This window comes from Chiloscyllium plagiosum, unplaced genomic scaffold, assembly GCF_037043375.1.
Source record: "Chiloscyllium plagiosum isolate Xiang-an unplaced genomic scaffold, Cpla_swu_hap1 HiC_scaffold_33, whole genome shotgun sequence".
In the NCBI taxonomy this organism is placed as follows: Eukaryota; Metazoa; Chordata; class Chondrichthyes; order Orectolobiformes; family Hemiscylliidae; genus Chiloscyllium; species Chiloscyllium plagiosum.
This window is the reverse complement of record NW_028270171.1, coordinates 29,230,699-29,257,981: the sequence shown is the minus strand read 5'-3', so window position 1 is coordinate 29,257,981 and position 27,283 is coordinate 29,230,699. Positions and strand designations below refer to the sequence as shown.

At 51.4% G+C, this 27,283-nt stretch overlaps 2 protein-coding genes across 4 annotated transcripts in view; both read left to right on the top strand.

Moving 5' to 3' along the window:
* The window catches only part of micall1a (MICAL-like 1a), a 99,164-nt gene extending 95,258 nt beyond the window's left edge, over positions 1-3,906 (top strand). For both annotated transcript variants that reach the window (XM_087978399.1, XM_043680010.2), the window contains one exon: positions 682-3,906. In XM_087978399.1, the coding sequence (XP_087834525.1) occupies positions 682-806 (125 nt within the window). In that variant the 3' untranslated portion in view covers positions 807-3,906. The remainder of the gene's footprint in view (positions 1-681) is intronic.
* A 2,134-nt stretch (positions 3,907-6,040) lies between these two features.
* Positions 6,041-27,283, top strand: part of cunh22orf23 (chromosome unknown C22orf23 homolog) — a 226,957-nt gene continuing 205,714 nt past the window's right edge. The window contains exons 1-3 of one of the 2 annotated variants that reach the window (XM_087978120.1): positions 6,041-6,501; positions 10,720-10,795; positions 14,578-14,640. In XM_087978120.1, coding sequence (XP_087834246.1) covers positions 14,580-14,640 — 61 coding nt within the window. In that variant the 5' untranslated portion in view covers positions 6,041-6,501; positions 10,720-10,795; positions 14,578-14,579. The remainder of the gene's footprint in view (positions 6,502-10,719; positions 10,796-14,577; positions 14,641-27,283) is intronic. The other variant, XM_087978119.1, reaches the window with a different exon arrangement.

Sequence of the window (27,283 nt, the reverse complement as noted above, 5' to 3'; positions counted from 1 at the left end):
ACCCATCTGGCTGGGATTTTCCATACATCATTTCTGCCTGTGTCTAGTAATGGTTTTATGTTCATTTTAATACTGCTTCTCTCGGGACTATCAAACAGTGTTTTGGATAATGATACACAAAGGAGCACAGCACTGTTGCCTATCCTGTGCACTGACTTACCACGGTACCCGGTTGAGTAATGCCTCAATTAGGAAATTGTTGTCCTTGTGTTTAAAACCTTCTCTGGCCTCATTTCCCCAATCCTGCAGTTGTTAGATCCTCCCAAATACCTCTACTCATCAGGTTCTGGCTCTTAGCACTTCCCCTGGTTTAATTACTCCATGTTGGCAGCTGCACCTTCAGCTTTCCAGTCAGGTGGTAAACCCCTCTGTCCCACTCAGCCTTCAAAGATGCTCTTTCAAACCTCTCTTCATATCCAGACTTCCAGTCATCTGTGCCACTATTTCCTCACCTGACCACAGTCAACTTGTGTTCAATAATGAACATGTAAAGCACCTGGAACATGTTTTACATTTTTGCTGCTATATGACTGCATCTGGTTATCATGTTTGGGCTCTTGAGGATGAGACTCTGAGCCTCCCCAGAGGCTTTGTGGGGGAGGGGATCTGGTATAGTGGATGGCCCTGACCATGCACTTGTCTACTTCAGAGATTTGACTGCTTGCTTTCTTTTTTAAACAGACTTTCACAAGGATCCCAATAGTGAAATAAAGAAAAAGTTAAAATTCAAACCCAGCAAGATGTTGAAATTTCTAGGCAACAAGCCAGAAGTAAAGTCAAAAAGTGCCAAAGAGAAGAATTTGTGATTGGTGGAAATGCTGGAAAGAATGGGAAGCTGCAAGTGCAGCACCAGCTGACATTGACCAACGGGTCTGCACTTTTTGGGACTGGTTCAACTTGGCAGCATCTGCTGATTGTTCATAGGAAGAAGATTTGGTCTCATACTGACATTAGGCAGCTCCGTCATGGTGCTGTCAGAGATTATTTACTATATATCCTTAGTTGATGTGCAATAGAAGTCACTACAGTCCTGTATAATTTGTATTTAGTGCATTTTACACAACAGCTGAGACACATTCATTATTCTTTCTCAAGCTAAAACCTGCCTTTTCCCACTGTCCAGTTTTGTGCAGTTTCCCAGGTACAGGCTCTGCCTGACCCTGTGGTTGTTTACTGTGGCCAAGTCACACCGGCATCACGTATTGCTCTGGAGTTTTGTTTTCAGTGTGTGAAGATCCTGTTCAGTTCCTGCCATGCAATGCCCGATCACTGCACAAATAGTTTTCTCAAGACCTAGCAACTCTCACAACAACTCTAAAGTCTCCAGATTGTTACCTGTCTGTGTGTGCTGGTTATCTTGTGGTACAGCATTTACTATTGTCACCACAAGTTCTCAATCTTTCAGTTGTAACTGAAATCTTTGCAACGAGAGTATCCAAAAACAGTACCTTACCGGTGACAACATATCAATATCATGTACACCCATACTGATACTTAGTACGCTGTGTACTCAGCTGATGGAGGACAGGCCATTCTGGGGTTACAGGTGCTGAACTCTCTGGTGTGGAGGGTTCAATAGGTACTGTGTACTCCAGGGCTGCAGACACTGCCCATTCTGGTGGTTTTGCAGTGCCCTGGACAATTGGGTGAGGAGGATGCATTACATCAAGCACTCTGGGGAAGGGGTGTTGAGTTGATGTATTGTATCAGGTAGATACCCAGGGTCCTGAAATTTGAGTTTGTGACAGGGGCCAGAGCTAGAATCTCAGCAATAAGATTCTACGTCATGATTGCGACCAGTCTAAATAGTTTCTCCAATATACAGTATTGTGTAATGCCAGTGGTGGATATCATTTCTTACCAGGCGGAATTGGGTACTGCAGATGCTGGAGGTTAGGGTCAGGTTTGGAGTGGTGCTGGAAAAGCACAGCAGGTCAGGCAGCATCCGAGGAGCAGGAGAATCGACGTTTCGGGAATTCCTGATGAAGGGCTTTTGCCCGAAACGTCGATTTTCCTGCTCCTCGGATGCTGCCTGACCTGCTGTGCTTTTCCAGCACCACTCTAATGTTGACCATTTCTTACCATCCCATTTACCCATTGATGAGAGTCTGAACAGATTAGTTGAATGATTACCGCCCTCTGCTTATCAACAACCAGGGTCAGAAGGGCATCCTTAGCCAAGAACTGACTCTGCGTGGTCAGAACGCAGCTTGATCACTAACTGTGGAGTTACAATGCCAGTTGTTGCTGCAATTACTGTGCCTCTCTTCCACTGGATAATGTAAAGCAGTTATTTTAATACAGAGAGACCTTAAAGCAATGAATCATGATCAGACACAGGGCAGTCAGCATCCAAATCATGAGCAGGCACAGTGACAGAATCAACAAGGCTGGGAATGGATAGGCAGAGAGCTGGAACCCAAGGCATTCACCTATCTCTCAGGACTGTGTCGTGTGTCATACAGGTTTGGTGTTGAGACATAGTGCTGACACCTGTTCACTGCTCGTTATGAGCACGGTTTGAATCTTGAAGGGGCTATTGACTGGAACACTCCCTTTTCTGTTTCAGCACTGATAATAATGGAGTTCTGTGCAATGTAGGGGGACTCTGGAATGTTTACTAACCTTTAATAATTTTGCACCATACAAGTAAATCAGAAGCACTTTTCAGAATGAAACAGGATATACAAAGTGTATTCATGAAAGACCTTTCTAGAATCTGTGGGCTGTGGACCTCCACCTCGTTATTTTTCATCAGGGGAATCTCTGAACAGTGACCAAGCTGCAGACTGAAAACTTCATAACGCGCTCAATTCTGCTGCAGTCGTCATATTCTCACATCAGTGTTGGGTTAGAATTAAGTTTCAGAAGTGAGGCACCAATTGTTACAAATGATGCTTGGTAGGATTAATGTACTCCTTGGAACATCAGGAGTAGTACATAAGTATGTACGTAATGTGAGCATGCAGAATTGAGCACACAAGCAGCTGTTCTGACAGTGTGCAGCTGCACGCATGGGTGACTTTATGCTTTATTATCTAATGTTCCTGATAATATTGTACTTCAGTTGGCTCCTAGTGTCTCAACTTGCACTGTGTTGTTGATGTAATTCCTCACCAGGTTCAATCTGAAACCTTCATTGGTATTTAATCTGCCAATCACAGTGCCCATCACTCATAATAGGTCCACTGTACCAATGGGCATTCACTCCAAACTGGTGAATGACTGTCCTTTTGACCTGAGCCTAACCCTCAACATGTTGATGGGCTGCTGACATTAGCCTGATACAGTGAAGGTCTTCATACTTGATCAGTTAGGATCTAAATGGTCAGTTTTGTTCCTTAGGATTCATTTACATTTGAACACACAGAACCAACAAGCAACTAAACATCACAGGGCATTCACACATCAGCTGCGCTTTATCAGGGGCTTTGGGATCTGTATTTTGAACTTAACTCTGTGCTTCCAGAGATTGATTGAGAAACAATGTGTATGTTGGTCTGAGCTGTGGCATATGCACTGTTGCCCTGGTTAACAATTTATTTTGTGATATTTTAGGTTCTTAGCATTAAATATATTAATATCTAACACATACAGGGACAGATGCCAAATATAAGCCTTAATTCAATTTACTGTCAACCCTTTTATTGAAAGCATTTTTTGTACTTACAGCAGAGTGAGGATTGGTGCCTTTTTTGTTTTTGGTAGTTATAGGGTTGCTGTCCTCAAGTGAATTGAATGGATTTGCTGATACAGATAATTTCTTTAGCTGTTACTCTGCCTTACCTATTTGTATATAATATTTATTGAAACACCCAAACATTGTTCTAAAGCTATATTATTCTCCTAACAAAATGGGTAAAATTGGGACCAATAAAATGGAACGTTGTCCAAGTGTGTCTCTGGTTTATGAGTGGGAGTCACCTGTGATTCAGAATCTCATTGACATGTCAGTTTTATGCATGTACCCTGGTCAGAGGAAACTTTTCTCCTTTAAGCAAGGTGTCACTGCGTATTTGGTGTTTTGTTAGAATAGCCCTATGCCATCCACAAGGTGCACTGCAGAAATTCACCAAAGATCCTTAAACAGCACCTTCTAAACACTCAATTACTTCCATCTAGAAGGTCAAGGGCAGCAGATACACAAGAACATCAGCACCTGCAGATTCCCCTCCAAGCCACTCACTATCCTGACCTGAAAATGTTATTCCTTCACTGTTGCTGAATCCAAATTCTGAAATTCCCTCCCTCAGGGTCAAACTACAGCATGTGGACTGCAGCAGTTCAAGAAGATAGCTCACCATGACCTTCTCAAGAGCAGCTAGAGACAGGTGATAATGTACCAGACAGCCATGGATGTTCATATCCCATGAGTGAATAAAAAAATTGTCCTGCTTGTTAATCACTGGTACTTGTTTATCTATAACAACAATTCAACAACTTGTTTACAGTAGAGTCTTGAATGCATTCAAACATCAAAAAGGGTTTTGCAAAGATGTTATAAAACAGAATAATAACATCACACCACATACAATTTCTGACCAAACACTTGGTCAAAGAGGTATAAAGGCATGATTCTGGGCTTCAGCAGCAGATAAACAGCGTTGACAATTTTGTGGCATGAAAAATAAGTGGCGTTAATGATAATGAAAATGTGTGTTTGAAAGCTCATCTATAGCTGCTCTAATGTCCGTATTAGAGTCACAATATTTACAGCACGGAAAGAGGTCCTATACTATAACTCCCAATTTCTGACATTTGACCCGGAGCCTTGTATGCTGTGGCATTTGAAGTGTTCATCTAAATACTACTAAAGTGTTGTGAGGGTCCCCACCTCTACCATCCTTTCAGGGAGTGAATTCCAGATACAACCCTCTTTCGAAAAATAAATTGTTCCTCAAGCCTCCTGCTCTTTTACCTTAAAACTGTATCCCTCGTTACTAACCTCACCTCGGGGGAAGGTTTCTCCCTGCCTGCCTGTGAATGCCCCTCCACTTTGTGTCACTCAAACAGATCACAGGCATCTCTACTATTGAGAAAAGCAACTCCAGCCCCTCTTCATTAGCTGAAGTGCTTCAGCCCAGGCAACATCCTGGTGGTTCTGCCCTGCTCCCTCTCTAATGCAAACACGTCCTTCCTATAACTACACACAATACCTGTGCGGTGACCTAACTCACATTATACACACAGCCCCATTATAGCCTCCCTGCCCTTCACTGGGTCTGCTGGGATAGTTGCTGGAAAAGCGCAGCAGGTCAGGCAGCATCTGCAGGCTTTTCCAGCAACACATTTTCAGCTCTGATCTGCAGCCCTCACCTTCTCCTGCTGGGCTAGTAGCTGATCCAACAAACCCCTGCCGTCCCTGGGTGCAAGATGATGTCCCCCGTCCCCCTCCCCTAGATCCTCACTGTTCTCCAGCTCTGCCTCTGCATCCAGTGCTTCCGCGTGCCCAGGTTTCCGCTTCCGGTCGCCGCGCTGCACGCTGGGAGGACGGGGCGGGCTCACCGTCACCATAGCAACAGGAGCTGACGCCAAAACGCTGCCCCTCCGGCCGCTGGTCTCTCTGTCCATCACCGGCTCAATCTCTCTCCGGCCGCTGGTCACTCTCTGTCACTGTTCCTTTCTGCCCCACACACTTAAGTCTGCGGTCACTGTCCCGTGGTCACTGTCCCCCTGGTCACTGACCACTGGTCACCGTCCCCCTGGTCACTGTCCCCCTGGTCACTGACCACTGGTCACTGTCCCCCTGGTCACTGTCCCGTGGTCACTGTCCCCCTGGTCACTGACCACTGGTCACCGTCCCCCTGGTCACTGTCCCCCTGGTCACCGTCCCCCGGTCACTGTCCCGTGGTCACTGTCCCCCTGGTCACTGTTCCCCTCGTCACCATCCCCTGGTCACTGACCCCTTGGTCACTGTCCCCCTGGTCACTGTCCCCCTGGTCACCGTCCCCCGGTCACTGTCCCGTGGTCACTATCCCCCTGGTCACCGTGTCCCCCCCCCCCCAGGTCACCGTCCCCTGGTCACTGTCGCCTGGTCACTGTTCCCTCACTGTCCCCCTGGTCACCGTCCCCTGGTCACTGACCCCTGGCCACTGTTCCCTCACTATCCCCCTGGTCACTGTCCTGCTGGCCACTGTCCCTTCACTGTCTCCCTGGTCACTATCCCCTGGTCACTGTCCTCTCAGGCTCACTGGCCCAGTCTCTGATCATTGTTCCCACTACTCCACCCCAATCATTATCTACCTGGCTCCTGGTCCAGTCTCTGGTTGCTGTCATCCTGTCTTCTGGTCAGTCTTGGGCCTCGAGTCGGGTTGTGGTGTTTCTGCTCTGTGTCTAACACTGGCCAGCCCCTGGTCCAGTCGATTCATCAACGCCAGCGGCTGACTGCCAACCACTGGAACATGGCGAGCAATCAGGGAACGGCTAAAGGGCAAACTGGCATTGGATTCTGGAATTGTGCCAGAGCATCATACAGCAAAGAGACCCAGGAGTTGTTGAAAGGTGAGATTGCTCATGGTTGAGGGCAGCATGCTGCTGCACAATGCCAGGGATTTGGGTTCAATTCCAGCTTTAGGCAACTGTGTGGAGTTTGTACATTCTCTCTGTGTCTACATGGGTTTCCTCCAGATGCTCTGGTTCCCTCCCACAAGTCCAAAGACTATCATTCAAAATGATCATTCAGATCTTCCAACTCAGTATCCTGCTCCCACTTTCTCCTCTGGTCACCGTCCCCTGGTCACTGTCCCCCTAAGAACTCTTATCTAACTCCAACATGAAAACATTCCATGATTTGGCCTCAACTGCTTTCTGTGCCAGAGAATACCACAGGCTCACCATTCATGGGATGAAGACATTTCTCCTCATCTCACTCCTAAATAGTTTACCTCGTATCCTTCAATCATGACCCCTGGTTCTAAACTCCCCCATCATCGGGAGTTTCCTGTCTGGATTTAACCTACCTACTACGTTGGAATTTTATAGGTTTCTATTTCTCTTAACAATGGCAGGTATTTCTGGGTATAGTGCAGAAGATGCAGAATCAGTTCATTCCAAAAAGGAAGAAAGATCCTAAGGGGAGGCAGGGGTGGCCATGGCTGACAAGGGAAGTTAAGAAACATATAAAGTCAAAAGAGAAAAAGTATAACATAGCAAAGATAAGTGGGAAAACGGAGGACTGGGAAGCTTTTAAAGAACAACAGAGGATTACTAAGAAGAAAATACGCAGAGAAAAAATGAGGTACGAAGGTAAACTAGCCAAAAATATAAAGGAGGATAGTAAAAGCTTTTTTCGGTATGTGAAAGGAAAAAAAATGGTTAAGACTAAAATTTGGCCCTTGAAGACAGAAACAGGTGAATATATTACGGGGAACAAAGAAATGGCAGAAGAGTTGAATTGGTACTTCAGATCTGTGTTCACTGGGGAAGACACAAGCAATCTCCCTGAGGTAACAGTGGCTGAAGGACCTGAACTGAAGGGAATTTATATTTGCCAGGAATTGGTGTTGGAGAGACTGTTAGGTCTGAAGGCTGATAAGTCTCCATGACCTGATGGTCTACATCCCAGGGTACTGAAGGAGGTGGCTCTAGAAATCGTGGATGCATTGGTGATTATTTTCCAGCGTTCGATCGATTCGGGATCAGTTCCTGCAGATTGGAGGGTGGCTAATGTTGTCCCACTTTTTAAGAAAGGAGGGAGAGAGAAAGCAGGGAATCATAGACCAGTTAATCTGACCACAGTGGTGGGAAAGATGCTGGAGTCTATTATAAAGGATGAAATTACGACACATCTGGATAGCGTAACAGGATAGGTCAGAGTCAGCATGGATTTATGAAGGGGAAATCATGCTTGACTAATCTTCTGGAATTTTTTGAGGATGTAACTCCGAAGATGGACAAGGGAGATCCAGTGGATGTAGTGTACCTGGAATTTCAGAAAGCCTTTGATAAAGTCCCACATAGGAGTTTAGTGAGCAAAATTAGGGCGCATGGTATTGGGGGCAAAATACTGACTTGGATTGAAAATTGGTTGGCTGACAGGAAACAAAGAGTAGTGATAAATGGGTCCCTTTCAGAATGGCAGGCGGTGACCAGTGGGGTACCGCAGGGATCAGTGCTGGGACCGCAGCTTTTTACAATGTACATTAATGATATAGATGATGGTTTTAAAAGTAATATTAGCAAATTTGCTGATGATACAAAGCTGGGTGGCAGGGTGAAATGTGAGGAGGATATTAGGAGATTACAGGGTGATCTGAACAGGCTAGGTGAGTGGACGGATGCATGGCAGATGCAGTTTAATGTGGATAAATGTATGGTTATCCACTTTGGTGGCAAGAACCTGAAGGCAGATTACTACCTAAATGGAGTCAAGTTAGGTAAAGGGCAGTTCAATGAGATCTCGGTGTTCTTGTACATCAGCCAATGAAGGCAAGCACGCAGGTACAGCAGGCAGTGAAGAAAGCTCATAGCATGCTGGCCTTCATAACAAGAGGAATTGAGTATAGAAACAAAGAGGTTCTTCTGCAGCTGTACAGGACCCTGGTGAGACTGCACCTGGAATATTGTGTGCAGTTCTGGTCTCCAAATTTGAGGAAAGACATTCTGGCTATGGAGGGAGTGCAGCGTAGGTTCACGAGGTCAATTCCTGGAATGGCGGGACTATCTTACACTGAAAGATTGGAGCGACTGGGCTTGTATACCCTTGAGTTTAGAAGACTGAGAGGGGATCTGATTGAGATGTATAAGATTATTAAAGGATTGGACACTCTGGAGGCAGGAAGAATATTTCCGCTGATGGGTGAGTCCCGAACCAGAGGACACAGTTTAAAAATAAGGGGTAGGCCATTTAGGACAGAGATGAGGAGAAACTTCTTCACCCAGAGAGTGGTGGGTGTGTAGAATGGTCTGCCCCAGCAGGCTGTGGAGGCCAAGTCTCTGGATACTTTCAAGAAAGAGTTGGATAGAGCGCTTAAGGATAATGGAATCAAGGGTTATGGGGATAAGGCAGGAACAGGATACTGATTGAGGATGATCAGCCATGATCATAATGAATGGTGGTGCTGGCTTGAAGGGCAGAATGGCCTACTCCTGCACCTATTGTCTATTGTCTATTATTCTTCAAAACTCCAGTGAATATAGCCTTAACAGATCCAATCTCTCTTCATATGCCGCCCCTGCCATTCCAGGAATCATTTTGGTAAACTTTTGTGGTTATTTTCCCTGGAATGTTGGAGGTTGAGGGGTGGCCTTATAGAGGTTTATAAAATCATATGGGACATAGAGAGAGTCAATAGCCAAGGTCTTTTTCCCCCCAGGATAGGGGAGTCCAAAACTAGAGGACATAGGTTTAAGGTGAGAGGGGAAAGATATAAAAGGGACCTAAGAGGCAAACTTTTCATGCAGAGGGTGGTATGTGTATGGAATGAGCTGCCTGAGAAAGTGGTAGAGGTTGGTACAATTACAACATTTAAAAGGCATGTAGATGTGTACGTAAATAGGAAGGGATATGGGCCAAATGGGACTAGATTAATTTAGGATATCTGGTTGGCATGGACGAGTTGGACTGAAGGGTCTGTTTCCGTGCTGTACATCTCGATGACTCTATGTGTAGGTTAGGTAGATTGGCCATGCCAGATTGCCCACAATGTTCAGGGATGTGCAGGCTAGCTGGGTTAACCATGAGAAGTGTAGGGGTAGAGGGGTGGGTCGGGGTGGGATGCTCTCTGGAATGTCAGTGTGGATTTGATGGATCAAAAAGCCTGCTTCCACACTGTTGGGACTCTATGATTCTATGAATTAACAATAAACTGTACGGAGAGCACAGCATGGAAATAGAGAGCAGGAAATGTGAGGCTAGGGCTAGGGCTAGGCCAACATTTATTTCCCATCCCTAACTGTGCTGGAAAAAGTGGCAGTGAGCTGCCTTCTTGAACTGCTCTAGTCTTTAGGATTAAGGGACACCCACAATGCTGTTAGGGAGGGAGTTCCAGGATTTTGATCCTGTGACATTGAATGAACGTCAATATAGTTCCGAGGATGGTGATTGGCATGAAGGGGAACTTGTAAGTGGTGGTATTCCCATGCGCTTTGCTAACAAAAATCCGTCAGTCTCAATTTTCAATTGACTCCCAGTCTCCAAAGTTTTCTGAGGGCAAAGAGCTTGGGCGACTAAATGGAGTTTGCACATTCTCCCTGTTCATGCGTGGGTTTCCACCGGATGCTCCAGTTTCCTCTCATAATCCAAAGATGTGCAGGTTAGGGTGGATTGGCAATGTTAAACTGCCCATAATATGCAGGGATTGTGGGTTAGCCATGGAAACGCAGGGTTACAGGGATAGGGTAGGGATGTGTGTCTGGGTTAGATGCTCTTTGGAGGGTCAGTGTGGACTCGATTGACTGAATGGCCTGCTTCCACACTGTAGAAATTCTATGATTTCCACTCTCCTTTTTGTATGATTAGTCTAATTATAAAATACTGCCTCATTGTTCTGGATTCCTCAGACCAGAGGAGATGTAATGGATAGATAGAGACTCCTAATCAGAGAGATTATTTCTAATCTTCTCTATTAAGGAGAATCCAAATCCAGTTTGTGCAACCTGATTCATAACTTAATGTATTGACACCAAGTATCACTCTTGAGTTTTTGTTGTTCTTTTGGGTGTCAATGGCAAGGCCAGCATTTTTGCCAATTAGAAAATACTTTGATTTATCTTTCTTAGATCCATAGGGGATGACCTCGCACTTCCCCATATTGAACATTGCTGTGGGTCTGGAGTCACATGTAGGTCAGACCAGGTAAGGATTGCAGTTTCCTTCCCTAAAGTGAACCAGATGGGTTTTTACAACAATTGACAATGCTTCATGGTCTTCATTAGACTCTTAATTCCAGACTTCTACTGAATTCATAGAACATTACACTTATATACTTAATGGTAAGGTCCTAGGGAGTGTTGCTGAACAAAGAGACCTTGGAGTGCAGATTCATAGCTCCTTGAAAGTGGAGTCACAGGTAGATAGGATAGTGAAGAAGGCGTTTGGTATGCTTTCCTTTATTGGTCAGAATATTGAGTACAGGAGTTGGGAGGTCATGTTGCGGCCGTACAGGACATTGGTTAGGCCACTGTTGGAATATTGCGTGCAATTCTGGTCTCCTTCCTATCGGGAAGATGTTGTGAAACTTGAAAAGGTTCAGAAAAGATTTACAAGGATTTTGCCAGGATTGGAGGATTTGAGCTACAGGGAGAGGCTGAACAGGCTGGGGCTGTTTTCCCTGGAGCGTCGGAGGCTGATGGGTGACCTTATAGAGATTTACAAAATTATGAGGGGCATGGATATGATAAATAGACCAAGTCTTTTCCCTGGGGTGGGAGAGTCCAGAACTAGAGGGCATAGGTTTAGGGTGAGTGGGGAAAGATATAAAAGAGACCTAAGGGGCAACTTTTTCACACAGAGGGTGGTACGTGTATGGAATGAGCTGCCAGAGGAAGTGGTGGAGGCTGGTACAATTGTAACATTTAAAAGGCATTTGGATGGGTATATGAATAGGAAGGGTTTGGAGGGATATGAGCCAGGTGCTGGCAGGTAGGACTAGATTGGGTTGGGATATCTGGTTGGCATGGACGGGTTGGACCGAAGGGTCTGTTTCCGTGCTGTACATCTCTACGACTCTATGACTCTACAGCGCAGAACAGGCCCTTCGGCCCTCGATGTTGCACCAACCTGTGAACTAATCTAAGGGAAAAAGTGAGGACTGCAGATGCTAGGGATCAGAGCTTAAAAATGTGTTGCTGGAAAAGCGCAGCAGGTCAGGCAGCATCAAAGGAGAAGGAGACTCGACGTTCCGGGATCTCCTTCTCCTTTGATGCTGCCTGACCTGCTGCGCTTTTCCAGCAACAAATTTTTAAGCTGTGAACTAATCTAAGCCCATCCCCCTACACAATCAAATTCTACTATTAGATTAGATTACTTACAGTGTGGAAACAGGCCCTTCGGCCCAACAAGTCCACACCGACCCGCCGAAGCACACCCACCCAGACCCATTCCCCTACATTTACCCCTTACCTAACACTACAGGCAATTTAGTGTGGCCAATTCACCTGACCGGCACATTTTTGGAGTGTGGGAGGAAACCGGAGCACCCGGAGGAAACCCACGCAGACACGGGGAGAATGTGCAAACTCCACACAGTCGGTCGCCTGAGGCGGGAATTGAACCCGGATCTCTGGCACTGTGAGGCAGCAGTGCTAACCACTGTGCCACCGTGCCGCCCACTATCTGACATGGTGGGATTTAACCCCAGGTTCCCAGAATATTACTTGGCTTAATAGTCTTATGATAATACCACAAGGTCATCACCTCCCCAAAACATTGATTATATCAAAAGGTTAAACTAAATTTGCCCTTAAAAATTAGCCAGAGGATATGGAGCAAAGGAGGATAATTAAAGGAAGAACCACATATGAATATTTACTAATCAGATACAGAAAAACAGATTACCTAAGTTTCATAGGTCTGTTAAAAGGAAGAGATTAAAAGGAAGAGATTTGAAAACAAATCTACATCCATTCATGTCAGAAACAGGAGAATTTGCATTGGGAAACAAAAATGGCCAAGAAGTGAAATAATTGCTTCATGTTTGCCTTCATCAAGGAAGATTCAATAAATCGCCCAGAAATACTGAGATCCAAGGGACTAGTAAGAATGAAGAACTGAAAGCAATTAAAGTAAAGTAGTATTGGAGAAATTAATGGGTTTGATAATTGATAGATCCTGATATCATAACTTGGTGACTTGCAACCTAGAGTGTTGAAAGAAGTGACTATAGAGATGGTGGATGCATTCATGAATATTTTATGCAGTTCTTTAGGTTCTGGATGGTTCCTATAGATTGGAAGGTTGCAAATTTAACCTCATGATTTAAATAAGGAGAGAGGGAGAAACAGGGAAAATCTATTGTAGAGAATGTGATAACTGAACACTTACAAAATAATGATCTGATTGGGCAGAATCCACATGGATTTACAAAAGGGAAATAATGTTTGAAAACAGAGTTGGAGTAAATAGCTTGTTCTGAGGTTGACAGGTTGTGACCAGTGGGGTACAACAAGGATCAGTGCTTTGCCCAACTGTTCACAGTTTCAATGATTTGGATTCAAGGACCAAACGTAGTATTTCCAAGTTTGCGGGTGGCACAGAGCTAGGTGGGAAATATGTTGTGAGAACAATACAAAAAGACTTCAAGGAAATTTAGACAGACTGAGTAAGTGAACTCCAAGAATTTGGAGTAGGTGAGCAGATGGAATATAACGTGGAGAAGTGTGAGACTATCCACTTTGGTAGGAGGGACAGAGGTGCTGAGTTTTCTTTGCATGCTGAGAGACTGGAAGGTTAGATTAAAATAGATTCCCTACAGTGTGGAAACAGGCCCTTCGGCCCAACAGGTCCACACCGACCCTTCGAAGAGCAACCCACCCAGACCCATCCCCCTACACTAACACAATGGGCAATTTAGCACAGCCAATCCACCTGACCTGCACATCTTTGGACTGTGGGGGGAAAACCGGAAAAAACCCAAGCAGACATAGGGAGAATGTGCAAACTCCACAGTTGCCTGAGGTGGGAATCGAACCCAGGTCCCCTGGCGCTGTGAGGCAGTAGTGCTAACCACTGAACCACTGTGCTGCCCCTTTGATGGTCAAAGCGTCCTGGGTGTCCTTGTTCATAAATCACTGAAAATAATATGCATCAGGCAGGAAGGAAGACAAATGGTATATTAGCCGTTATTGCAGGAGGATTTGAATACAGGAGTGTAGGTATGTTGTTCCAGTTGTACAGATTAGACTGTGCCTAGGCTACTATGTATAGTTCTTACTCACAGGATATACTTGCCCCAGAGGGAGCACAGCAAAAGTTCACCAGATAGATGGTTTTAGGAGGACAGATTGATGAGATTCTTATGGAGGTTAGAAGAATTGGCGATCTCAGTGTAACTTGCAAAATTCTTAAAGGGGAGACAGGGTGGGTGCAGAAAGGCAAGTTGCTCTGGGTGGGAGGGACTCAAGAACCAGGATCAGGATTAGGGACAAGACTTTTAGGACTGAGGTGATGAGGATTTTTTTTCCACTCAGAGGATATTGAATCTTAGGAATTTTCTGATCCCAAAGTTAGCAGAGGCTTCGTCTTTGAGCAGGTTCAAGAAGTCAGTATATTTCCAGGTATTAAAGATAGCAGGGAAATTTAGAATGGAAGAACAGAGGGTCTGAAAAACCTTCCCCTGCTCCAATGTTCCTCAGAACAAATTAGCAAGTAGATTACAAAGTACAATAATTTGAGTAGTTATAACGTAGGACTTCAGTCATCTGAATGTAGACTGGGACAGCAAAGGTTTAAAGTGTAAAGAAGCAAAGAATTTGAAGAGTGTGTTCCGAAGAGGTTTTTTACCATCAGCACCTTCCCAGTCCCTAGTGAGGAAGGAGGGCATTGCTGGACCTGACTCTTGGGAAGTCTCAGGCTGGGACCTCACCTGTTGCTGTTCCACTGGTGGCTGTTACTAACTATACACCCCTGTCTTCTTGCAGTGATGATGCAGGAATCCAAATTGAATCAATTCCAAAAGAGACAACTTAACAGAAAGCTTCAGGGTGAGTATAATCACACACGAGCATCTCACTCGGCATTTTTCAATGAAGAAAATCTCGTGAGGTACCTATCCTTGGGAGTGTTTGACGAGGGCAGAGAAAGAAGTTTTACATTTAGTTTTTAGGAATTGAGGGAACTTTACTCTGTATCTAACACCATACTCTAATTGTCCTGGGAGTATTTGATGGGGACAGTGTTGAGAGGGGCTTTACTTTCACTTTAGTGAAAGGGTAGGCATACTTAGCTTTACTTTCAGGTTATAAGAGTAGGGGCAGCTTTACTCTGGATTGAGCCCCATGCCGTCTCAGGACTGAGTGTTTGATGGGGACAATGTTGAGAGAGCTTTTGTTTGCATTTGAAAGTGTCAATGAAGTTTTGCTCTGTATCTAAACCCATGCTGTCACTGCCCTTACAGAGTGTGATGAAGACAATGTAGAGGGATCTTGACTTTGTACGTAACCCTGTGCTGTTCCTGTACTCGAGGGTTTGATAGGCACAGGTTAGATGGAACTTTAATTTCAGTTTTGAAAAAGTAGAGAAAGCTTGACTCTAAATTTAACCCTGTGCTGCCCTTGTCCTGGGAGAGTTTGATGGTGACAGTGAAGAGGAGGCTTTACTCACAGTTCAAAAGAGTAGAGAGAGCATTTCTCTGTACCTAACTCTGTGTCGTTCCTGTCCTGGGAGTGTTTGATGGTGACAGTTTGAAAGAGTGGAGATTGCATTACTTTCATTTTAAAGAGAAGGGGCAGCTTTAGTCTGAATTGAATCCTATTCTGCCTCAGTGCTCGGAGGGTTTGATAGGAATAACATTGAGGCAGCTCTAATTTCTGTTACAAACAGTAGAGGGACCTTTACTCAGATCTAGTCCCATGCTGTCTCTGTCCTGGGAATGTTTGAGAAGGCAGTGTTGAGGGATGTTTACTTTCTTTTAAAAGAATAGAAGAAGCTTAACTCTATATCTAACCCAGTGCTGTACCTGATCTGGATAGTTTTGATGGGGAAAATGTCAAGGGAGCTTTACTTTCAGTTTTAAAAAAAGAGAGCTAGCTTTATTCTGTGTCTAATTCCATGTTATGATTCGGTGATGGCGGTGTTGGACTGGGGTGTACAAAGTTAAAAATCACACAACACCAGGTTATAGTCCAACAGGTTTAATTGGAAGCACTAGCTTTCGGAGCGACGCTCCTTCATCACCTGAAAGCTAGTGTGCTTCCAATTAAACCTGTTGGACTATAACCTGGTGTTGTGTGATTTTTAACTCTGTAACTCCATGTTGTCGCTGTCATCGAGCTCTGTACCTAACACTGTGCTGTATCTGTCCTGGGAGCGTTTAATGCAGACAGTGTCAGGGGAACTTTACATTCAGTTTACTTTCAGATCAAGAGAGTAGAGGCATCATGCAGTTTTTGAGCAAAAACAGCATGATTCTCCATGACACTGGACTCTTTTGGCTATAAATTCCGTGAGTACGATCTTAACCTTGGGCGAACATGAGGACTGCAAATGCTGGAGATTAGAGTCAAGATTAGAGTGGTGCTGGAAAAGCACAGCAGGTCAGGCAGTATCCCAGAAGCAGGAAAATCCTTGTTTCAGGAAAGAAACCTTTACTCAGGAATAGCAGGATGAAGAGCTTTTGCCCGAAACGTCAATTTTCATAATCTTAATCTCCACAACCCCCTATGGAATGAGCGGTGCTACAAAAGCAGGTGTGTCCAAATAAAACAGTTGGACTATAACCGGTTGTTGTATGATTTTTAACTTTGCCTTAAGGTACAATCTGAGGAACGAGGCACTGGGAGGCAGTGCTGTCTGAGGCACTGGAAGGCAGTGCTGTCTGTGGGACTGGGAGGCAGTGCTGTCTGAGGGACTGGGAGGCAGTGCTGTCTGTGGGACTGGGAGGCAGTGCTGTCTGTGGGACTGGGAGGCAGTGCTGTCTGTGGGACTGGGAGGCAGTGCTGTCTGTGGGACTGGGAGGCAGTGCTGTCTGTGGGACTGGGAGGCAGTGCTGCCTGAGGGACTGGGAGGCAGTGCTGTCTGTGGGACTGGGAGCAGTGCTGTCTGAGGCACTGGGAGGCAGTGCTGTCTGAGGCACTGGGAGGCAGTGCTGTCTGTGGGACTGGGAGGCAGTGCTGTCTGAGGGACTGGGAGCAGTGCTGTCTGTGGGACTGGGAGCAGTGCTGTCTGAGGCACTGGGAGGCAGTGCTGTCTGTGGGACTGGGAGGCAGTGCTGTCTGTGGGACTGGGAGGCAGTGCTGTCTGTGGGACTGGGAGGCAGTGCTGTCTGTGGGACTGGGAGGCAGTGCTGTCTGAGGGATTGGGAACTGGGAGGCAGTGCAGTCTGAGGGTCTGGGTGGCAGTGCTGTCTGAGGGACGGAACTGGGAAGCAGTGCTATCTGAGGGACTGGGGACTGGGAGGCAGTGCTGTCAGAGGGACTGAGAGGGAGTGCTGTCAGAGAGAGTGGTGACTGGGAGGCAGTGCTGTCTGAGGAACTGAGAGGCAGTGCTATCTGAGGGATTGGGAACTGGGAGGCTGTGCTGTCTGAGGGACTGAGAGGCAGTGCTGTCTGAAGGATTGGGGACTGGGAGGCACTGCTGTCTGAGGGACTGAGAGGCTGTGCTGTCTGAAGGATTGGGGACTGGGAGGCTGTCCTGTCTGAGGGACTGGGTGGCAGTGCTGGCTGGGGGACTGGGAGGCTGTGCTGTCTGAAGGATTGGGGACTGGGAGGCTGTCCTGTCTGATAGACTGGGAGGCAGTGCAGTCTGAGGTACTGGAAGGGAGTGCTGTCTGAGGGTCTGGCGTCTGGGAGGCAGTGCTGTCTGAGGCAGCGTCACCTCGTTGATTTTAACCCTACTGTGAATCCTTTTGCAAGGATGCCTACCTTGAAGAAGGTTTCCTCCTCTCCTTGGATGCTGCCTGAACTGCTGTGCTCTTCTACTAATCCTGAATCTGGTTTCCAGCATCTGCAGAGATTGTTTTTACCCAGTGCTGTCTGAGGGACTGGGGACTGGGAGTAGTGCTGTCTGAGGGACTGGGGACTGAGGGTAGTGCTGTCTGAGGGACTGGGGACTGGGAGGCGGTGCTGTCTGAGGGACTGGGAGGCAGTGCTGTCTGAGGGACTGGGAACTGGGAGTAGTGCTGTCTGAGGGACTGGGGACTGGGAGGCAGTGCTGTCTGAGGGATTGGGAGGCAGTGCTGTCTGAGGGATTGGGAACTGGGAAGCAGTGCTGTCTGTGAAACTGGGAGGCAGTGCTGTGTGAGGAACTGGGAGACAGTGCTGTCTGAGGGACTGAGGACTGGAAGGCAGTGGTGCCTGAGGGACAGGGAGGCTGTGCTGTCTGAGGGACCGGGGGCTGTGCTGTCTGAGGGACCGGGGGGCTGTGCTGTCTGAGGGACCGGGGGGTGGTGCTGTCTGAGGCACTGGGGGGCGGTGCTGTCTGAGGCACTGGGGGGCGGTGCTGTCTGAGGGACTGGGAGGCAGTGCTGTCTGAGGGAATGGGGGGCAGTGCTGTCTGAGGGAGTGGGCTCAGTGCTGTCTGAGGAATGGGAGGCAGTGCTGTCTGAGGGAATGGGGACTGGGAGGCTGTGCTGTCTGAGGGAGTGGGAGTCAGTGCTGTCTAAGGGACTGTGCACTGGGTGGCAGTGCTGTCTGAGGGACTGGGGACTGGGAGGCAGTGCTGTCTGAGGGACAGGGAGGCAGTGCTGTCTGAGGGACTGGGAGGCAGTGCTGTCTGAGGGACTGAGGACTGGGAGGCAGTGCTGTCTGAGGGACCGGGGCTGTGCCGTCTGAGGGACGGGGGGGTGGTGCTGCATGAGGGACTGGGGGGGAAGTGCTGTCTGAGGGTCTTGGAGGCACTGCTGTCTGAGTAACTGGGCTCTGGGTGGCAGTGTTGTCTGAGGGATTGGGAGGCAGTTCTGTCTGAGGACTGGGAGCAGTGCTGTCTGAAGAGGGAATGGGGACTGGGAGCAGTGATGTCTGAGGGACTGGGGACTGGGAGGCAGTGCTGTCTGAGGGACTAGGGGAACAGTGCTGTGTGAGGGACTGGGGGGGCCAGTGCTGTCTGAGGGACTGGTGGGCAGTGCCGTCTGAGGTACTGGGTGGCAGTGCCATCTGAGGTACTGTGAGGCAGTGCTGTCTGAGGGACTTGGAGCAGTGCTGTCTGAGGGACTGGGAGCTGTACTGTCTGAGGATCTGGGAGGCATTGCAGTCTGACAGATTGGTGATTGGGTGGCACTGCTGTCTGAGGAAGTGGGGTCTGAGAGGCAGTGCTGTCTGAGGGACTGGGGGGCAGTGCTGTCTGAGGGACTGGGGGGCAGTGATGTCGGAGGGACTGGGGGGAAGTGCTGTCGGAGGGACTGGGAGGCAGTGCTGTCTGAGGGAGTGAGATCAGTGCTGTCTGAGGGAATGGGAGGCAGTGCTGTCTGAGGGAATGGGGACTGGGAGGCAGTGCTGTCTGAGGGAATTGGGATTGGGAGGCAGTGCTGTATGAGAGACTGAGAGACAGTGCTGTCTGAGGTACTGAGGACTGGGAGCAGTGCTGTCTGAGGGACCTGGTGGTGGTGCTGTCTGAGGGACTTGGGGGCGGTGCTGTCTGAGGGACTGGGGTCTTGGAAGCAGTGCTGTCTGATGGACTGGGAGGCATTGCTGTCTGATGGACTGGGAGGCAATGCCGTCTGAGGGAGTGGGATCAGTGCTGTCTGAGGGAGTGGGAGGCAGTGCTGTCTAAGGGACTGTGCACTGGGTGGCAGTGCTGTTTGAGGGACTGGTTGGCCTTGCTGTCTGAGGGACTGGGGACTGGGAGGCAGTGCTGTCTGAGGGACAGGGAGGCAGTGCTGTCTGAGGGACTGGGAGGCAGTGCTGTCTGAGGGACTGGTTGGCCTTGCTGTCTGAGGGACTGGGGACTGGGAGGCAGTGCTGTCTGAGGGACTGGGAGACAGTGCTGTCTCAGGGACTTGGAGCAGTGCTGTCTGAGGGACTGGGAGCTGTGCTGTCTGAGGATCTGGGAGGCATTGCAGTCTGACGGATTGGTGATTGGCTGGCACTGCTGTCTGAGGAAGTGGGGTCTGAGAGGCAGTGCTGTCTGAGGGACTGGGGGGCAGTGCTGTCTGAGGGACTGGGAGGCAGTGCTGTCGGAGGGACTGGGAGACAGTGCTGTCTGAGGGATTGGGGACTGTGAGGCAGAGCTGTCTGAGGGAGTGGTGGCTGGGAGGCAATGCTGTCTGAGGGAGTGTGAGGCAATGCGGTCGAAGGGAGTGGGAGGGACTGTTGTCAGAGGGACTGGAGGTAGTGCTATCTAAGGGATTGGGAGGGAGTGTTGTCAGAGGGACTGGGAGCAGTGCTGTCTGAGGGAATGGGAGGCAGTGCTGTCTGAGTGAGTGGGGACTGGGAGACAGAGCTGTCTGAGGGAGTGGGAGGCAGTGCTGTCTAAGGGACTGAGGTCTGGGAGGTAGTGCTGTCTGAGGGAATGGAGACTGGGGGGCAGTGCTGTCTGAGGTTCTGGGAGCAGTGCTGTCTGAGGGACTGGGGACTGGGAGATAGTGCTGTCTGAGGGACAGGGAGGCAGTGCTGTCTGAGAGACTGGGAGGCAGTGTTGTCTGAGGGACTGGGTCTGGGAGGCAGTGCTGTCTGAGGTACTGGGAGGCAGTGCTGTCTGAAGGACTGAGGACTGGGAGGCAGTACTGCCTGAGGGACAGGGAGGCAGTGCTGTCTGAGAGAATGGGAGGCAGTGCTGTCTGAGGAAGTGGGGTCTGGGAAACAGTGCTGTCTGAGGGACTGGGGGGCAGTGCTGTCTGAGGGATTGGGGACTGTGAGGCAGAGCTGACTGAGGGAGTGGTGGCTGGGAGGCAATGCTGTCTGAGGGAGTGTGAGGCAGTGCGGTCGAAGGGAGTGGGAGGGACTGTTGTCAGCGGGACTGGGAGGTAGTGCTATCTAAGGGATTGGGAGGGAGTGTTGTCAGAGGGACTGGGAGCAGTGCTGTCTGAGGGACTGGGAGGCATTGCAGTCTGAGGGATTGGGGATTGGGAGGTGTGCTGTCTGAGGGACTGGGAGGCAGTGCTGTCTGAGGGAATGGGGTCTGGGAGGCAGTGCCGTCTAATGGTCTGGGAGCAGTGCTGTCTGCGGGACTGAGGACTGGGAGGTTGTGCTGTCTGAGGGAGAGGGGACTGGGAGGTAGTGCTGTCTGAGGGAGAGGGGACAGGGAAGCAGTGCCGTCTGAGGGATTGGGAGGCAGTGCAGTCTGAGGCATTGGGAGCAGTGCTGTCTGAGGGACTGGGGGGCAGTGCTGCCTGAGGAACTGGAAGGCAGTGCTGTCTGAGGGAATGGGGGGCAGTGCTGCCTGAGGAACTGGAAGGCAGTGCTGTCTGAGGGAATGTGAACTGGGAGGCAGTGCTGTCTGAGGGAATGGGGACTGGGGGGCAGTGCTGTCTGAAGGACTGGGAGCAGTGCTGTCTGAGGGACTGGGGACTGGGAGGCAGTGCTGTCTGAGGAACTGAGGACTGGGAGGCAGTGCTGCCTGAGGGACAGGGAGGCAGTGCTGTCTGAGGGACTGGGGGCAGTGCTGTCCGAGGGACTGGGGGCTGTGCCGTCTGAGGGACCGGGGGGTGGTGCTGCATGAGGGACTGGGGGGCAGTGCTGTCTGAGGGACTTGGAGGCACTGCTAAGTAACTGGGCACTGGGTGGCAGTGTTGTCTGAGGGACAGGGAGGCAGTGCAGTCTGAGAGATTGGGAGGCAGAACTGTCTGACGACTGGGAGCAGTGCTGTCTGAGGGACTGGGGACTGGGAGGCAGTGCTGTCTGAGGGACAGGGAGGCAGTGCTGTCCGAGGGACTGGGGACTGGGTTGGAGTGCTGTCTGAGGGACTGGGGACTGGGAGGCGGTGCTGTCTGAGGGACTGGGAGGCAGTGCTGTCTGAGGGACTGGGAACTGGGAGTAGTGCTGTCTGAGGGACTGGGGACTGGGAGGCAGTGCTGTCTGAGGGATTGGGAGGCAGTGCTGTCTGAGGGATTGGGAACTGGGAAGCAGTGCTGTCTGTGAAACTGGGAGGCAGTGCTGTGTGAGGAACTGGGAGACAGTGCTGTCTGAGGGACTGAGGACTGGAAGGCAGTGGTGCCTGAGGGACAGGGAGGCTGTGCTGTCTGAGGGACCGGGGGCTGTGCTGTCTGAGGGACCGGGGGGCTGTGCTGTCTGAGGGACCGGGGGGTGGTGCTGTCTGAGGCACTGGGGGGCGGTGCTGTCTGAGGCACTGGGGGGCGGTGCTGTCTGAGGGACTGGGAGGCAGTGCTGTCTGAGGGAATGGGGGGCAGTGCTGTCTGAGGGAGTGGGCTCAGTGCTGTCTGAGGAATGGGAGGCAGTGCTGTCTGAGGGAATGGGGACTGGGAGGCTGTGCTGTCTGAGGGAGTGGGAGTCAGTGCTGTCTAAGGGACTGTGCACTGGGTGGCAGTGCTGTCTGAGGGACTGGGGACTGGGAGGCAGTGCTGTCTGAGGGACAGGGAGGCAGTGCTGTCTGAGGGACTGGGAGGTAGTGCTGTCTGAGGGACTGAGGACTGGGAGGCAGTGCTGTCTGAGGGACCGGGGCTGTGCCGTCTGAGGGACGGGGGGGTGGTGCTGCATGAGGGACTGGGGGGAAGTGCTGTCTGAGGGTCTTGGAGGCACTGCTGTCTGAGTAACTGGGCTCTGGGTGGCAGTGTTGTCTGAGGGATTGGGAGGCAGTTCTGTCTGAGGACTGGGAGCAGTGCTGTCTGAAGAGGGAATGGGGACTGGGAGCAGTGATGTCTGAGGGACTGGGGACTGGGAGGCAGTGCTGTCTGAGGGACTAGGGGAACAGTGCTGTCTGAGGGACTGGGGGGGCCAGTGCTGTCTGAGGGACTGGTGGGCAGTGCCGTCTGAGGTACTGGGTGGCAGTGCCGTCTGAGGTACTGTGAGGCAGTGCTGTCTGAGGGACTTGGAGCAGTGCTGTCTGAGGGACTGGGAGCTGTGCTGTCTGAGGATCTGGGAGGCATTGCAGTCTGACAGATTGGTGATTGGGTGGCACTGCTGTCTGAGGAAGTGGGGTCTGAGAGGCAGTGCTGTCTGAGGGACTGGGGGGCAGTGCTGTCTGAGGGACTGGGGGGCAGAGCTGACTGAGGGAGTGGTGGCTGGGAGGCAATGTTGTCTGAGGGAGTGTGAGGCAGTGCGGTCGAAGGGAGTGGGAGGGACTGTTGTCAGCGGGACTGGGAGGTAGTGCTATCTAAGGGATTGGGAGGGAGTGTTGTCAGAGGGACTGGGAGCAGTGCTGTCTGAGGGACTGGGAGGCATTGCAGTCTGAGGGAATGGGGATTGGGAGGTGTGCTGTCTGAGGGACTGGGAGGCAGTGCTGTCTGAGGGAATGGGGTCTGGGAGGCAGTGCCGTCTAATGGTCTGGGAGCAGTGCTGTCTGCGGGACTGAGGACTGGGAGGTTGTGCTGTCTGAGGGAGAGGGGACTGGGAGGTAGTGCTGTCTGAGGGAGAGGGGACAGGGAAGCAGTGCCGTCTGAGGGATTGGGAGGCAGTGCAGTCTGAGGCATTGGGAGCAGTGCTGTCTGAGGGACTGGGGGGCAGTGCTGCCTGAGGAACTGGAAGGCAGTGCTGTCTGAGGGAATGGGGGGCAGTGCTGCCTGAGGAACTGGAAGGCAGTGCTGTCTGAGGGAATGTGAACTGGGAGGCAGTGCTGTCTGAGGGAATGGGGACTGGGGGGCAGTGCTGTCTGAAGGACTGGGAGCAGTGCTGTCTGAGGGACTGGGGACTGGGAGGCAGTGCTGTCTGAGGAACTGAGGACTGGGAGGCAGTGCAGCCTGAGGGACAGGGAGGCAGTGCTGTCTGAGGGACTGGGGGCAGTGCTGTCCGAGGGACTGGGGGCTGTGCCGTCTGAGGGACCGGGGGGTGGTGCTGCATGAGGGACTGGCGGGCAGTGCTGTCTGAGGGACTTGGAGGCACTGCTAAGTAACTGGGCACTGGGTGGCAGTGTTGTCTGAGGGACAGGGAGGCAGTGCAGTCTGAGAGATTGGGAGGCAGTACTGTCTGACGACTGGGAGCAGTGCTGTCTGAGGGACTGGGGACTGGGAGGCAGTGCTGTCTGAGGGACAGGGAGGCAGTGCTGTCCGAGGGACTGGGGACTGGGTTGGAGTGCTGTCTGAGGGACTGGGGACTGGGAGGCGGTGCTGTCTGAGGGACTGGGTGCAGTGCTGTCTGAGAGTCTGGCGACTGGGAGGCTGTGCTGTCTGAGGGACTGGTTGGCAGTGCTGTCTGAGGGAATGGGGACTGGGAGGCAGTGCTGTGTGAGGGACTGGGGGGGCCAGTGCTGTCTGAGGGACTGGTGGGCAGTGCCGTCTGAGGTACTGGGTGGCAGTGCCATCTGAGGTACTGTGAGGCAGTGCTGTCTGAGGGACTTGGAGCAGTGCTGTCTGAGGGACTGGGAGCTGTGCTGTCTGAGGATCTGGGAGGCATTGCAGTCTGACAGATTGGTGATTGGGTGGCACTGCTGTCTGAGGAAGTGGGGTCTGAGAGGCAGTGCTGTCTGAGGGACTGGGGGGCAGTGCTGTCTGAGGGACTGGGGGGCAGTGATGTGGAGGGACTGGGGGCAGTGCTGTCGGAGGGACTGGGGGGCAGTGCTGTCGTAGAGACTGGGAGACAGTGCTGTCTGAGGGATTGGGGACTGTGAGGCAGAGCTGACTGAGGGAGTGGTGGCTGGGAGACAATGCTGTCTGAGGGAGTGTGAAGCAGTGCGGTCGAAGGGAGTGGGAGGGACTGTTGTCAGAGGGACTGGGAGGTAGTGCTATCTAAGGGATTGGGAGGGAGTGTTGTCAGAGGGACTGGGAGCAGTGCTGTCTGAGGGACTGGGAGGCATTGCAGTCTGTGGGACTGGGAGGCAGTGCTGTCTGTGGGACTGGGAGGCAGTGCTGTCTGTGGGACTGGGAGGCAATGCTGTCTGTGGGACTGGGAGGCAGTGCTGTCTGTGGGACTGGGAGGCAATGCTGTCTGTGGGACTGGGAGGCAATGATGTCTGAGGGACTGGGAGGCAGTGCTGTCTGAGAGACTAAGAGGCAGTGCTGTCTGAGGGATTGGGAACTGGGAGGCAGTGCAGTCTGAGGGACGGAACTGGGAAGCAGTGCTATCTGAGGGACTGGGGACTGGGAGGCAGTGCTGTCAGAGGGACTGAGAGGGAGTGCTGTCTGAGAGAGTGGTGACTGGGAGGCAGTGCTGTCTGAGGAACTGAGAGGCAGTGCTATCTGAGGGATTGGGAACTGGGAGGCTGTGCTGTCTGAGGGACTGAGAGGCAGTGCTGTCTGAGGGATTGGGAACTGGGAGGCAGTACTGTCTGAGGGACTGGGTGGCAGTGCTGTCTGAGGGACTGGGAGGCACTGCTGTCTGAGGGACTGGGAGGCTGTGCTGTCTGAAGGATTGGGGACTGGGAGGCTGTCCTGTCTGATAGACTGGGAGGCAGTGCAGTCTGAGGGACTGGAAGGGAGTGCTTCTGAGGGTCTGGCGTCTGGGAGGCAGTGCTGTCTGAGGCAGCGTCACCTCGTTGATTTTAACCCTACTGTGAATCGTTTTGCAAGGATGCCTGGCTTGAAGAAGGTTTCCTCCTCTCCTTGGATGCTGCCTGAACTGCTGTGCTCTTCTACTAATCCTGAATCTGGTTTCCAGCATCTGCAGAGATTGTTTTTACCCAGTGCTGTCTGAGGGACTGGGGACTGGGAGTAGTGCTGTCTGAGGGACTGGGGACTGAGGGTAGTGCTGTCTGAGGGACTGGGGACTGGGAGGCAGTGCTGTCTGAGGGATTGGGAGGCAGTGCTGTCTGAGGGACTGGGGACTGGGAGGCAGTGCTGTCTGAGGGATTGGGAGGCAGTGCTGTCTGAGGGACTGGGGACTGGGAGGCAGTGCTGTCTGAGGGATTGGGAGGCAGTGCTGTGTGAGGAACTGGGAGACAGTGCTGTCTGAGGGACTGAGGACTGGAAGGCAGTGGTGCCTGAGGGACAGGGAGGCTGTGCTGTCTGAGGGACCGGGGGCTGTGCTGTCTGAGGGACTGGGGGGTGGTGCTGTCTGAGGCACTGGGGGGCGGTGCTGTCTGCGGGACTGGGAGACAGTGCTGTCTGAGGGAATGGGGCGCAGTGCTGTCTGAGGGAGTGGGCTCAGTGCTGTCTGAGGAATGGGAGGCAGTGCTGTCTGAGGGAATGGGGACTGGGAGGCTGTGCTGTCTGAGTGAGTGGGAGTCAGTGCTGTCTAAGGGACTGTGCACTGGGTGGCAGTGCTGTTTGAGGGACTGGTTGGCCTTGCTGTCTGAGGGACTGGGGACTGGGAGGCAGTGCTGTCTGAGGGACAGGGAGGCAGTGCTGTCTGAGGGACTGGGAGGCAGTGCTGTCTGAGGGACTGAGGACTGGGAGGCAGTGCTGTCTGAGGGACCGGGGCTGTGCCGTCTGAGGGATGGGGGGGTGGTGCTGCATGAGGGACTGGGGGGAATTGCTGTCTGAGGGTCTTGGAGGCACTGCTGTCTGAGTAACTGGGCTCTGGGTGGCAGTGTTGTCTGAGGGATTGGGAGGCAGTTCTGTCTGAGGACTGGGAGCAGTGCTGTCTGAAGAGGGAATGGGGACTGGGAGCAGTGATGTCTGAGGGACTGGGGACTGGGAGGCAGTGCCATCTGAGGGACTGGGAGGCAGTGCTGTCTGAGGGACTAGGGGGACAGTGCTGTCTGAGGGACTGGGGGGGGCAGTGCCGTCTGAGGTACTGGGTGGCAGTGCCGTCTGAGGTACTGTGAGGCAGTGCTGTCTGAGGGACTTGGAGCAGTGCTGTCTGAGGGACTGGGAGCTGTACTGTCTGAGGATCTGGGAGGCATTGCAGTCTGACAGATTGGTGATTGGGTGGCACTGCTGTCTGAGGAAGTGGGGTCTGAGAGGCAGTGCTGTCTGAGGGACTGGGGGGCAGTGCTGTCTGAGGGACTGGGGGGCAGTGATGTCGGAGGGACTGGGGGCAGTGCTGTCGGAGGGACTGGGGGGAAGTGCTGTCGGAGGGACTGGGAGGCAGTGCTGTCTGAGGGAGTGAGATCAGTGCTGTCTGAGGGAATGGGAGGCAGTGCTGTCTGAGGGAATGGGGACTGGGAGGCAGTGCTGTCTGAGGGAATTGGGATTGGGAGGCAGTGCTGTATGAGAGACTGAGAGACAGTGCTGTCTGAGGTACTGAGGACTGGGAGCAGTGCTGTCTGAGGGACCTGGTGGTGGTGCTGTCTGAGGGACTTGGGGGCGGTGCTGTCTGAGGGACTGGGGTCTTGGAAGCAGTGCTGTCTGATGGACTGGGAGGCATTGCTGTCTGATGGACTGGGAGGCAATGCCGTCTGAGGGAGTGGGATCAGTGCTGTCTGAGGGAGTGGGAGGCAGTGCTGTCTAAGGGACTGTGCACTGGGTGGCAGTGCTGTTTGAGGGACTGGTTGGCCTTGCTGTCTGAGGGACTGGGGACTGGGAGGCAGTGCTGTCTGAGGGACAGGGAGGCAGTGCTCTCTGAGGGACTGGGAGGCAGTGCTGTCTCAGGGACTTGGAGCAGTGCTGTCTGAGGGACTGGGAGCTGTGCTGTCTGAGGATCTGGGAGGCATTGCAGTCTGACGGATTGGTGATTGGCTGGCACTGCTGTCTGAGGAAGTGGG